The sequence below is a fragment of the Crocuta crocuta genome, unplaced genomic scaffold (assembly GCF_008692635.1).
Source record: "Crocuta crocuta isolate KB4526 unplaced genomic scaffold, BGI_CrCroc_1.0 scaffold291, whole genome shotgun sequence".
Lineage (NCBI taxonomy): Eukaryota > Metazoa > Chordata > Mammalia > Carnivora > Hyaenidae > Crocuta > Crocuta crocuta.
In genome coordinates this window covers 3,305,158-3,317,692 of record NW_027527977.1, presented here as the reverse complement: position 1 = coordinate 3,317,692, position 12,535 = coordinate 3,305,158, and the positions used below count along the sequence as shown (strand labels likewise).

At 43.6% G+C, this 12,535-nt stretch overlaps 1 protein-coding gene, 1 long non-coding RNA gene and 1 pseudogene across 2 annotated transcripts in view; 2 read left to right on the top strand and 1 right to left on the bottom strand.

Moving 5' to 3' along the window:
- Positions 1 to 3,128: 3,128 nt before the first annotated feature.
- LOC144222386 (U6 spliceosomal RNA) lies at positions 3,129 to 3,229 on the top strand (annotated as a pseudogene).
- A 687-nt stretch (positions 3,230 to 3,916) lies between these two features.
- Positions 3,917 to 12,535, top strand: part of LOC144222351 (glutathione S-transferase alpha-4-like) — a 14,049-nt gene continuing 5,430 nt past the window's right edge. Inside the window, 5 exon segments of the mRNA XM_077752839.1 lie at positions 3,917 to 4,219; positions 4,724 to 4,828; positions 6,522 to 6,575; positions 9,923 to 10,071; positions 12,206 to 12,346. Of these exon segments, the coding sequence (XP_077608965.1) occupies positions 4,744 to 4,828; positions 6,522 to 6,575; positions 9,923 to 10,071; positions 12,206 to 12,346 (429 nt within the window). The 5' untranslated portion in view covers positions 3,917 to 4,219; positions 4,724 to 4,743.
- Positions 10,439 to 12,436, bottom strand: LOC144222352 (uncharacterized). Its single transcript, XR_013332387.1, has 2 exons — positions 12,298 to 12,436; positions 10,439 to 10,669 (listed from the first exon to the last, which is right to left on the bottom strand). It is a non-coding gene; the product is annotated as an uncharacterized LOC144222352 (long non-coding RNA).

Below are 12,535 nucleotides of genomic sequence, written 5' to 3'. Positions count from 1 at the left end.
ATTTCACTTCTTTTCTCCCATGTGAATGTTACTGCAGTCTGGAGATAGGGAATCTGTGTGTGCCTTTGTGTGTGTGTGCATGCATGTGTGTGTGCCTCTCATTTTTTGAGTCTTTACTATGTTCAGCAATTTGCACACAGCTCATTTCCCCCTCATAACAACCCACCTGAAGTAGGAACTATTATACAAATGAGGAAACTTGAGGCTCAGAGAGGTTAAAAAACTTGCTCAAGTGAGAAACAGAGCAAAAATTTGAACTTAGGTCTTTGCTTTTACTGGTACCCAGGGCATAACTCAGTTAGGAGTTCTTCCACATTTTCTAAAAGGTTTGGGGCATATTTTTTACCCAGGTCCACACTTTTAACTATGCAAAGGTTGTGATGCTGTTGTCACTGCTTTGTGCTGACTCTGTCTTAGGCATGGGCCCCTGGGGCTCTGAGTGGGGAGGGCATCCAAAGGCTCATCTCAGTGATGCTGTGCGCAGGTCAAGTTTGCGAGCCCCAAGAGGTGGCTCTCAGTTTCCAATGCAATGTAATAAGCCCTGCGTGGGAAGCCTACCTGGTGAACCAGGTTAGTTTAATTTAGGACGTACATGTTGGTCAATATTAGCAGCAGAAAAAGCAGAGTGAGTGGAGTGTGAGTTTATGGTGAGTTCAATACCTCAGATTCTGGATCTCCCAGCGGCTGTGTTTGCAGAATGTCTGCATTTTGGGTGAAATCCAGGACACACTGCTCCTTTGTTCCCTTTATTTCACATGAAAGGAACAAATATTTGCTTTGTACCTGTTCCTTCCAGATTTGACAATGTACTTTTTTTTTTAACAATGAGAATAATTGAGTTTACATTTTGAAGCATGAACAAACTTGGTCTTCTATATTACCAAGCTGTGGCTTATTCTAATCTTTGTCAAAATTCATTAGAGGTCAAGGAAGAAGGATTAAAGACCTGGTTTATGCCCTTAACCTATAACGTGGGGCTGGGAGTGGCAAGGCTCAGAAAAACTTAATTTATATGCTCATTCTGTATGGCTCTGTCCAATTCTTATAATACCATATTGTATTTCGTTATAAAACACTATTTAATTCTTACAACTTCGTAGACTAGATGTTTCCATCACTAGGTATATTTGTAAGGGTTTCTTTTTTTTTAAGTTTATTTATTTATTTTGAGAGATAGAGTGCAAGCAGGGGAGGCACAGAGAGAGAGGGGGAGAGAGAATCCCAAGCAGACTCTGCACTGTCACCGTGGAGCCCAGTGTGGGGCTTGCCTGTGAAGGATGGGAATAGTTGGGGCACCTAGGTCGCTCAGTTGGTTGAGTGTTGGACTTCAGCTCAGGTCATAATCTCACTGTTCATGAGTTCAAGTCCCATGTTGGGCTCTGTGCTGACAGCTCAGAGCCTGATGTCCACTTCAGATTCTGTGTTTCCCCCTCTGTCTGCCCCTCCCCTGCTCATACTCTGTGTATCTGTCTCTCTCAAAAATAAATAAATATTAAAAAAAAGAAGAAGAAAGAAAGATGGGGATAGTAACACAGACTTGTCATCTCTGTTTGAGATGTGGACATAGTTGGGTACCATGCCTGGCAGGGTGGGCTGTAAGTGAATGGACCAGATCCACATCTGAGCCCTCAGCTTTTCCAGTGTTCATTCTCTCAGTGAAGCTAGGGTGGCTTTTTTTTTTTGAGAGAGAGAGAGAGAGAGAAAGAGAATCTTAAGCAGGCTCTGTGAGGAGTCTGGAGCCTGACATGGGGCTCGGCTGAGATCATGACCTGAGCCAAAATCAAGAGTTGGACACTCAACTGACTAAGCCATCCAGGTGCCCAGGGGTGGCTGTTAATCCATATTCTTGGTTATATACCCACAGCTTTCCCCTCTTATCCTCTGACTATGCCTCTCCCAGCAGAAAACACCACCAGAAGAAAGACCATTCAGCCTGCATTTTAAATGACAGTTGCTTAGAAACAGCTTTCTGGAGGCTACCAGAGATGACCTTTTCTGGNGGGCACCTGGGTGGCTCAGTTAGTTAAGTGTCTGACTCTTGGTTTCAGCTCAGGTTATGATCTCATGCTTTTGTGAGTTCGAGCCCTGCATTGGGCTCCATACTGACAGTGTGGAGCTTGCTTGAGATTTTTTGTCTCTCTTTCTCTCCAACCCTCCCTCACTTGTGTTATTTGTCTCTATCAAAATACATAAACAAACATAAAAAAGGGGGGGGGAGTGTTAGCAGGAATTCCTATGTCCATATTCTTTCACCATAAGCTTTATTTCAAACAGAATTTAGACTGGTGGAATGTTTCAAGGAGATGGAACAACAGGAATTAACTGAGACCAGCCCCAGCTAGATTCACAGCCTCATTCCTCTCTCTCCGAGCAGGTACAGAGGCGCCAAATTCGTTGGAGTTCCATGCGCTAAGCAGAGAGTGGAGAGATGGGGCTCCTCAAGCTGGATGCTGATATTTAACTTTTCCAGTATTGCTTTATTTTTGTCTGAAAGTAGCAGGACGGACAGAGCCCTGGAAGGGCTTGAATCATTTGTCAGTCACCCAGGGTTTGCTGTTGTTAATATTTCTGTTTGCTTGCTTTGCTGCCTCTCTGACCTCTGGCCAATACCTGAAACATGTCCCATGTGGGTGTGAACTTCTCTAGCGCTGGAACCCACTGGGCATGCATGTCCTGTCATGCCTTTGGCATGTTGGCAAACTGCTACGGCCTCCTCCTCCTGACTTCCAACAGCGCTTGCTGTTGCTCCTTAACTATCCTATGTGGGACCAGTAGGAGACCAGAGAATTTAAGAGCTATCTCATCAGGGAGATGAGGTTAAACAAGAAGGCACCATTTCCCTTCTCCCTCTTGCCATATTCTCTCCACGTTGATTATATTGTAAGGTTCATCCTAAGTTGTGTTAGTAGTGAGTTACTAGACCCAAACGTGTTTCTCTAATCAGGGAATTCGGGTGTCTTTTTAACCATTGTGTTTCCCAAGACGACAAAGAGGCAGGTTTTTAGGAAGCTCCTGACACTTTCAACATTCAATAGCCAAAGAGACAACTTGAAAGAAATGAGTCTTAACAGCAACCCAACATGGGCAGTGAGTGCCGCCTGAAAGACCACCGCAAGAAAGAGACTGGTGTGGCTTTGGCAGCACATACACTAAAACTGGGAGAATACAGGGATCAGCATGGCCCCTGCGTAAGCATGACATGCAAATTTGTGAAGCGTTCCACATTACAAAAAGAAAGGGATTCAGCTTTTCCAAGAGTTAAACTGTCAATCCAACATAGAAGAAAATAGAATGATTGTGGGCAACATGGCCTCAAAACATCTGCAAGATTTTGTGAACCTGAGTGACTTTGTCGTCATAGGATCTGGGGTATTAATAGCCAAATTCTTCATCATGAACCGAGCTACTAGTGTTCTGATTTTTTTACTTTCTTGTGAATTTTCTTAGCACAGGCAGTGTCCTCGAGTGGAATCTCAGCTAGGACAAGCTGTCTGGCAGTCCGGGGCTTGGTGGGCAAAGGACCACGGTGAGGGCTGCTTTGGGAAGCTGAGGTCTGTCTCTCTGTCCAGCTCACCTAAGCACCCTCCCAGCCACTGCACCCATGTGCACTGTGCCAGCAGTTTGGCTTTTTTACTGTTTCCTTGAAGCATGCTTTGTTGCCTATGGGGTCAGAGAGGCAGATGTGAGAAAAGGAGACTGGCAGTTCTCTGAGTTGGTATAGAGCTTTAACATTCTCAAAGCACCTTCAATAATCCTGTGACACAGGCAGGGGTCACTAGTGTAATAGCCACTGTGGCCCTTGCAGCAGTGAGGTAGAAAGTGCTATCAGGTATGCCTGCGTTATCAGATACTTTTCTTGAAAAGGCTGCAGGGCACCTAGTATTACCCTTCCCAGTTACAGAGGAGGACATGCAGGTGGACAGACCTACTGAACTAGGCCTAGGGTTGTCCAGCTCCCTGGGGGCCACATAAGGACTAGAATCCTGGTCCTGACTAGGCCCGCATCTCTGCCTGTCCCAACACTCAGAAAAGCCTTGTGACAGAAATGAAAGAGTGGCCCAACTCCCACAGAACATTTCAGTCCAAAATGGCCCAGCTCCTTGCCACTGTTAGGAAAGATTTTCTTTTGCAAGGTCGTTCATGAAACCATCATATTAACTCCTGGATCCTTTCTCAAAATACCAGAGATAGTTTCTCAAATCTATGGATTGATACTTTGGTAAGTATAGTTTGTTCTTTTTTTCTTAAACTGTGAGATAGAGCATACATACAGGGGAGTGCATTTACGTGCAGTTTAAAGACTAATTATAAAGACTGATTATTAATTCTGTTTAAGAAACAGGATATTGGGGCACCTGGGTGGCTCATTTGGTTAAGCATCCAACTTTGGCTCAGGTTACGATCTCATGGTTCGCGGGTTCGAGTCCCTCGTCAGGCTCTGTGCTGACAGCTCAGAGCCTGGAGGCTGCTTCGGACTCTGTGTTTTCCTCTCTCTCTGACCCTCCCGTGCTCATGCTCTGTCTCTCTCTCTCTCAAAATAAATAAACATTACAAAAATGTTTAAAAAAAGAAAAGAAACAGAATATTGATAGCATTCCAGACTCTCCCTCATTCACCCCTGCACCAATCACAACCCTTGTTCTCCTCCCTGGAGGTAACCACCATCCTGCTTCTCTGATCATTGTTTTATTGCTTTTCTTACTTTTCTTATTTTGCCCTTCAGAAAACTCTGAGCCAGGAGTCATGACAACCAAACCCAAGCTCTGCTACTTTCGTGGCAGGGGCAGGATGGAATTGATCCACTGGCTGTTGGCTGCAGCTGGAGTAGGAGGTTGGTCCCTGACTGGGAAAGGAAGGAGGGTAATTTGGGTGGGCTGGAGTGCCCTTTTTTCCCCCTTTCATAATTCATGGTGGTGCCTTCGAGAAGGATCCACGCTTTCCCTTTCTACCTGTCTTCCTTTGTAAGAGGTGAGGGAGGGATCGTAGTCCTCTCTAAGCAGGGTTGGGAGTGTGGAAATGTAGAGAGCTGTTTCAGAAACTTCGTAGCAGCCGAAGAGATCATGATGACTCATAAGACAAAGGAGAGAGAGGAGACCCACATCTGCATCATTGTTTTCACTGGAACCAAGTGATTTCCAGAGTGTTTCCAGCACTGGCCTGGCACCTTGTTCCACCCACAGCTGCCCACTGAAACCTTATTCCCAGCTGTAGTCTGGTCTCCTCTAAAGCCCAGAAAAGTCTGTCCCATGGGGGTCTGTCCTTAATTCTGAATTCCTTAACCACTGAATTTTCCATAGATTTTCACAAATGCTTTGGAACTGTTTGGTTTCACGCAGGTGTAGATGTCCTTTTCCCTATTTGAATGCCATCTTCTTTAAAACATGGACTCATGCATGACCTTCTTAGTTTTGTTCACCTTATCCTACTCCTATCTCAAGGCTTAGGGGACAAAAAAGTCACTCTTTGCCACGGTAGCTTCAGAGATTCCATCAGTAAATGATGATAACCCCACCTGACTGATGATCTTTGATGCCTTTCACTGAATGTACAAGCATCGAAGAGAAATTTAATTTGAAATGATACAGAGGGGAAATGACACAGAAGAGAGAGAAGAAAGGAAAGAGAGGAATAGGAGGAGGGAAATCATTGGGGGAAGTTAGAGAAAAGGACAAGAATTTGGAGAGAAAAAAGCTAATGTGAAGAAAAGAAAATAATATGAACGGGGCTGGGGATATCCTGTTAAGCAGGCAAAACCCCCAAGGGGTGCCAGTCCCATGCCCCATGCACACACACACACACTGGCAGAATTTTCAGCTGCATCTAAATTGACAACGTTGTGGTTCCTTTTAAAATTTTCATTCTGGGAGCACCTGGCTGGCTCAGTCAGTGGAGCCTGTGACTCTGGTTGTGAATTCGAGCCCCACATTGGGTATAGAGATTACTTAAAGATAAATTTTTTTTTGTTATTGTTTATTTACTTATTTGAGAGAGAGAGAGAGGGAGGATTAGCATGAGCATGTGCACACAAGTAGGGGAGGGGCAGAGAAAGGGGGAGCCAAAGCAGGCTCCAGGCTCTCCAGCGCAGAGCCTGACTTGGGGCTCCAACACATAACCTGCAAGTCATGAGACTGTGTGACCTGAGGCACACAGGCACCCCCTACTTAAAAATGAAATCTTGGGGTACCTGAGTGGCTCAACTGGTTAAGTGTGCAGCTTCAGTTCAGGCCATGATCTCACAATTCATGAGTTCGAGCCCCGCGTAGGGCTCTGGGCTGACACCTCAGAGCCTGGAGCCTACTTTGGATCATGTGCCTCCCTCTTTCTCTGCCCCTCCCCTGCTTATTCTCTGTCTCTCTCTCTCAAAAATAAATAAACATTAAAATTTTTTTAAAAAAATTAAATCTTAATAAAATAAATAAAAATAAAATTTTCATTCTGGAAGTCATTGGGCATTTTATACTGTGAACATTTCTCTCTCTCTGAGGATATTAATGTTATAACAATGCTTCTGTCCTTTATCTAGTTTGAAGGAGAATTTATTGAAACAAGAGAACAATATGAGAAGCTGTAGAAGGGTAAGCCTAGATTTATTCAATGTTATCTTACTAGAAAAAAATAAAAATTTGTTTCTGGAAATATTCATTTCAATACAGAACACAGAACTCTACAGTGACAACTATTAGGAAAAGGACCACTAATACTGATTGAATGCTCACTGTATCCCTGTCACAGAGCTAAATTTGTCATCTGCATTGTCTCCTTAGGCTTCATAAAAGCTTATCAAGTAGACTATGACCCTGACCTCAATTAGATATGATAGCATGGGTTAACTCAGCTAATTGGTTCAATACTCCCCACCCCACTAAAGAATCCTTTTAGAATTCTTAAATCCTGATCCAGTGGGTTGGAGAGGAAGGAGTAAAAGGGAAGGGGAATTTGACCAAAGATATTCTTTTTTTTTAAAATAGTTTATTGTCAAATTGGTTTCCATATAACACCCAGTGCTCATCCCCACAAGTGCCCTCCTCCATGCCCATCTCCCCCCTCCTCCCCCATCAGCCCTCGGTTTGTTCTCGGCATTCAAGAGTCTCTCATAGTTTGCTCCCCTTCTCCCTCTCCCCCACTATTCTTCCCCTTCTTCTCCCCCACGGTCCTCCATTAGCTTCCTCCTAATCCACCTATATGTGCAAACATATGGTAGCTGCCCTTCTCTGCCTAACTTATTTCGCTCAGCATTAACACCCTCAAGGTCCATCCGTGTTGCTACACATGGCCAGATTTCCTTCTTTCTCATTGCCATGTAGTATTCTATTGTATAGATAAACCACACCTTCTTGATCCATTCGTCCGTTGATGGACACTTAGGCTCTTTCCATGATTTGGCTATTGTTGAGAGTGCTGCTATGAACATTGGGGTACATGTGCTTCTATGCATCAGCACTCCTGTATCCCTTGGGTAAATTCCTAGCAGTGCTATTTCTGTGACCAAAGGTATTCTTTGGTCTTCATTGGCTCATATCCACTTCTTAGTGATTTCAGCAGATTAACAGATGCCATTTTTTATCAGGTTACAATTGTAGAACCAAGACTATAGGAAAGATCGAAATTTGATTAAATTTGGAAGAAGTCCTTCAGCCTTACAATTCCCAAGAAAAGTTTCTCACTTTTGTCACAATTCCCAAGAGAAAAGACTAGTACTTTCACAGCACTTCTTAAACTCTAACTGCCATAACGTTATTTTCCTAATCTAAGGAAACCTGCATGTTCTCATTGCTGCTGATAAACAGTCATGAAATGAACATAAATTTTTTTTTTTAATGTTTTTTTTATTTCTAGGAGAGAGAGAGACAGCGTGAGCAGGGGAGGGTCAGAGAGAGAGGGAGTCACAGACTGAAACAGGCTTCAGGCTCTGAGCTGGCAGTCAGCACAGAGCCCTACGCGGGGCTCGAACCCACGAACCGCGAGATCATGACCTAAGCGAAAGTTGGACGCTTAACCGACTAAGCCACCCAGGTGCCCTGAACACAAATAATTTTTGGAAAAAATGTTCAACTAGTAATCAGCATACCTACCGTTTACACACTGTATGACTGCAAAAGGCCTTTAACTTCTCTGTGTCCTGTCTCCTTACCATAAAATAAAATGAACCTCTGTGGTCACAGATGCAGAATGCCAGTAGATCTCATTGAATGGGGAAGACCAGCTAACTCCTCCCCAGTTCCTGTCCAGGAACTTTATTAAATTCTGGAATGCCCCTGAAGCTCCTCTTTCTTGTCATTTCTGCCCTCCTCCACCCTGAACAAGGCCAGTCACTGGTACATAGTAGGCAGTAAATACATATGTATTGAATAAATAAATGAAATGTATCTCCAGAAACTCTTCCGTGATCATTCTGGCAGGAAATCCTACCTAACAGCCTAGGAGATCCTCCTGAGTCTGTGATGCTGCTCTTGTGCTTCAGACACCTTCCTGGGCATTACTATTATTAGTGAACAGGAGGCAGAAAAGGACAGCAGAGAGGGCCCTGAGCTGAGAGTTGAAGACCTACTTCTGCTGGCTTAGCGGTCTCCTGACTGTGAGTGTGAGCAAGTCATGTTGGCTCTCTTGGCCTCCATAGTGCCATAGTCTATAATATGAATGAACTAAATAATTGCAAAGATCCTTCCCTGCACTCTTGATCTGAGATTTTTAAAAGTCCCTCTGAAGAAGATCATCAGTTCCTAGAAGCATGGACCATTTTTAATGGACTTCTGCAGTAGCACAGAGACCAGTTTAGATGATCATTCAGTGTTGGACAAATGTAGCACTACCTTTAGGAAATGGAGATTTTGTAGTCTCTCCATTAATAATAGTACTAACATTTCCAAGGCATGATCACAAGCATGATCTGTTCCTGCTCAAGGAACCTCTACAGTGGGCAGGACAATACTGCTACAGATCAGAAAATAGGTTCAAGGAAGATAGCAACTTGCCTGAATCATCCAACTAAACAGGGACATGGGCTTCCTGAAAAGTTCCTGCGGTGATTTTCTCTCCACCATCTTGTACTGCCTCTCATTAAGGCAAGTAGCAACAATAGTGGAAACTGGGGAAATTCATTAGGGCCTCTGACAATGCACTAGTGAAGTCTGGTTCCTAGCCTAGGTAAAGTTCCTTATTCTCAGCAATGTGCAGGTGGTAAAGGAAATTTAAAGGCTATGTATTTCTTCAAGACCCTATCCTATGAAAAGAGCACTATAGCACATCTTTAAATGCATTACTTATATAGGCAGTCACTAAATTAAAATTAGTTTAATTTTACTAAACACGATTATTGACAGTATTCAGTGATTTTTTAAAGGTATCTCATTTCATCCTTTCAAAAATCCTGCTTGATAGATATTATTGTTTTAGAGAAAAGGAAGCTGAAGTTCAGGTAAATCATTTGCTTAAAGTCACATGGCTGGGGAAGGCTAAAGCTGGCATTTGGCCCTGGTCTGCCTGGGTTCTTGTTGTCACATCCATCCTGCTGCTATGTAGACCTGGAATGATACCTGATGTGCCTTTCATAGAGTTCAGGCTCCCAGCCTCCACCCCTGAACCAGAATATCTGGGGGGTGGGTGAGTATTTTTAACAACCCATCTCCCTGAGATGATTTTCATATACCCTAAGCTTTGAGAACCAGAAGCATTTATAATATAAACAGTCATAGTAAATGTATAGTGTCTTAGTCATGATTAACCAATGCACAAAAATGCTTGGAACCATCAAGCAAATATCAGATTTTCCATAAAGCAAATGGTAGGAATTTCCTCAACAACTGGGGTCATTAGCTCACCACTTTGGTTGAAAACTAAAAACTACTCAACAAAATTAGAAGGGACCCTCCTGCAAGCTTACCACAACCATGGAAGGAGAGTATCCTAACTTCTCTTTGCTCAGTCCATGGATGGACACCTGTATTTGGCCAAGTGCCTATGGTTGAAATAGATGAAATGGTGCTGACACAGACTAGAGCCATCCTCAGCTACCTTGCTGCCAAGTACGACCTGTATGGGAAGAAGCTGAAGGAGACAGTAAGGTACCACAGTGTTCATGTCTGTACTTGATTCTTATCCAAGCTCTGTTGTCTTGCACCATCTGAGATTCAGTTCAGGTGTAGACTTTCAGCCTGGATTAGGAGGAGAAGGCAAGGGGAAGAAAGGGGAGACGCTCTTGCTATACCCATGTGTCTTGTGCATAGCTCTGAATCCTCCAGGTTTCCCCTTTTAGTACTCATGGTGGTCTGCATTCAACACTCATATCCTCTCCCACTCCTTACAAAATAGGTTCTCATAAAATGATTTAATAGACTTCATTCTACATGAAGGTGTAAATGACTGATTCAGCAAATAAACACTGAGCATTGTATCAATGATCAATTACCACAAATACTGCTTTATCACAAACCACAGTGACTTAAAGTCAGCAGGCATTTATTCCTCACCAGTCTGTGGGTCATGGGGACGTTGGCATATCTTGGCCAGGCTTGACTCCTCTTGGCTGGACTCACTCATTATGTCTCTGGTCAACGAGTCATCAGTCAGGGGGCTCTGGTTTGGAGTACTGACTATCCATTGAGGGGTAAATGCACCATGTGTCTCTCATCCTCTCATGCTGAGCTTGTTCTTGGAGCAGCTAGAGAGGGTTCTAAGAGAGAGTAAAAGCACACAAAGCTTCTTAAGTTCTATGCTCAGAACTGGTCATCAATTCCACCTCATTCTATTTGTTAAAGCAAGTCATGAGGTCATTCCAGAAAACAGACCCCATCTAATGATGGAAGGAGCTGTCAGATTTTATCACAATTACTGAACAGTGAAGCTTTGTGTCCACTGTTTTGCATGTATATACCACAAGCATCTACTCTGTGCTGGGCACTGTGCTAGGCTTGGCTGAGGATGGCTGGATTATTACTCCCAGGAATACATAGTTCAGCTTCACATGAGATAAGTAAACTACAGACAAAACAAAGACTTACAACTATAAAAGTTTTATCTGTATTTGGGGTCAAAGGGCCATTTCAGTGGTCCTTGAATGAAATCTTATCACCATAAGCATGAACACTATTGGCTGGTCCATACACATATATAAAAGACAAGGTAGGAGAAAGGCCTAAGTTCACCTGTTCAGAAAAAGGAGAGTATAACATAGGAATGAACAAAGTCCATAACAAGAAGCAGCACACCCCTCTTCTTTAGATCCACCTTTAAAATGAATTTAGTCATCCTAACTTGCAGTCCCAAAGGTATATGGGAAGAGAAGCAATTTCAAACAGTGTGTGAAAAGCATCCTTTTATAACAATGTAAACAAGTAATGATATGCTAAAGCAATCTGTTTCTGACTGTTTTGATGTGTTTTTTACAAATTAAAGGTGACAGGCTAGGTGACAATCGAACATGTAAGAAAAATGATTTGTAATTCAGATAGGACAATAAAGTAAATTATGCTTTTATATATGTTGAAAATAGAGATGATCACTGAACCAAATTTGCTGGGCAGTTAGCATATAGTGGGGGATACACAGACACACCACCCTTATTGTTTGCATACTGGTTGTAGAGCACTTGCACCCCATGACTGCACCAACAGGCTAATAAATCATGGTCACAGGTCTGCCATTCTTAGTTTTTTCTTGTTGTTAGGGATTTTCTTTTTTTTAATCTCTTCCCCCCCCCCTTTTTTTTTTGCGTTTGTTAATATAGGGGAAAATTTTAAGAGAATGAATCAAGGTATTTGTTTGATCTGACTAGGAAAGCAAACGTTTCCTTCTCAGTTGCCATGTCAGGGGAAGACCTGCTAGATTATACATCTTCCCTAAACAACTGACAAGGATCTGGTGCTAATAGTTTTGCACTTCTGGTAACCTTCGTTCAGCTGGGTTTTGAAAACCACAATCATTTATTTGTTTGTTTGTTTATGTCACATATCAACTTAGAGGCATTTAGCCTTTTTTTTTTTTCTCCCCACACATCCCTTCATTCAATAAACATTTCCAGAGACGCTAGTCTACCCTGGTCACTTGGATGGCTCTAGTTGGAGAAATCATTCCTGGGCATGGAATCTTAAGGGAGGGGGCATGAAAAGTCATTTTCCCCAGTATCCATCTGCACCACCGCTGTGGCGCATTAGGGAACCCCAAACTCAAAGGCTCGCGTCCTAATGAGAGTCACACGTTGTGTTGTCAGGATCACATGTACGCCCACGGCACACTGGATCTCATAACGATGATCGTGCTGTCTGCGTTCAAACCCCCTGAGGAAAAAGAAGAGGATCTTACTTTAATCGTGAAGAAAGCTAAAACCCGTTACTTCCCGGTCTTTGAAAAGGCAGGGGGCAGGAATCCACTTTGGATCTCAGGGAGGCCTTAACGCGGCAGGGCAGACTTGTCGGGGAGCTCTCGCGAGAGTCAGGGTCCTGCTCCGCGATCGCTGCGCGCGCAGGTCCAGCTGGGGGAGCAGGGGGCGGGGCTGGCATCTTCCAGAGGTTCCCCCCCCCCCCCCCCTCCGGGCCCCCCC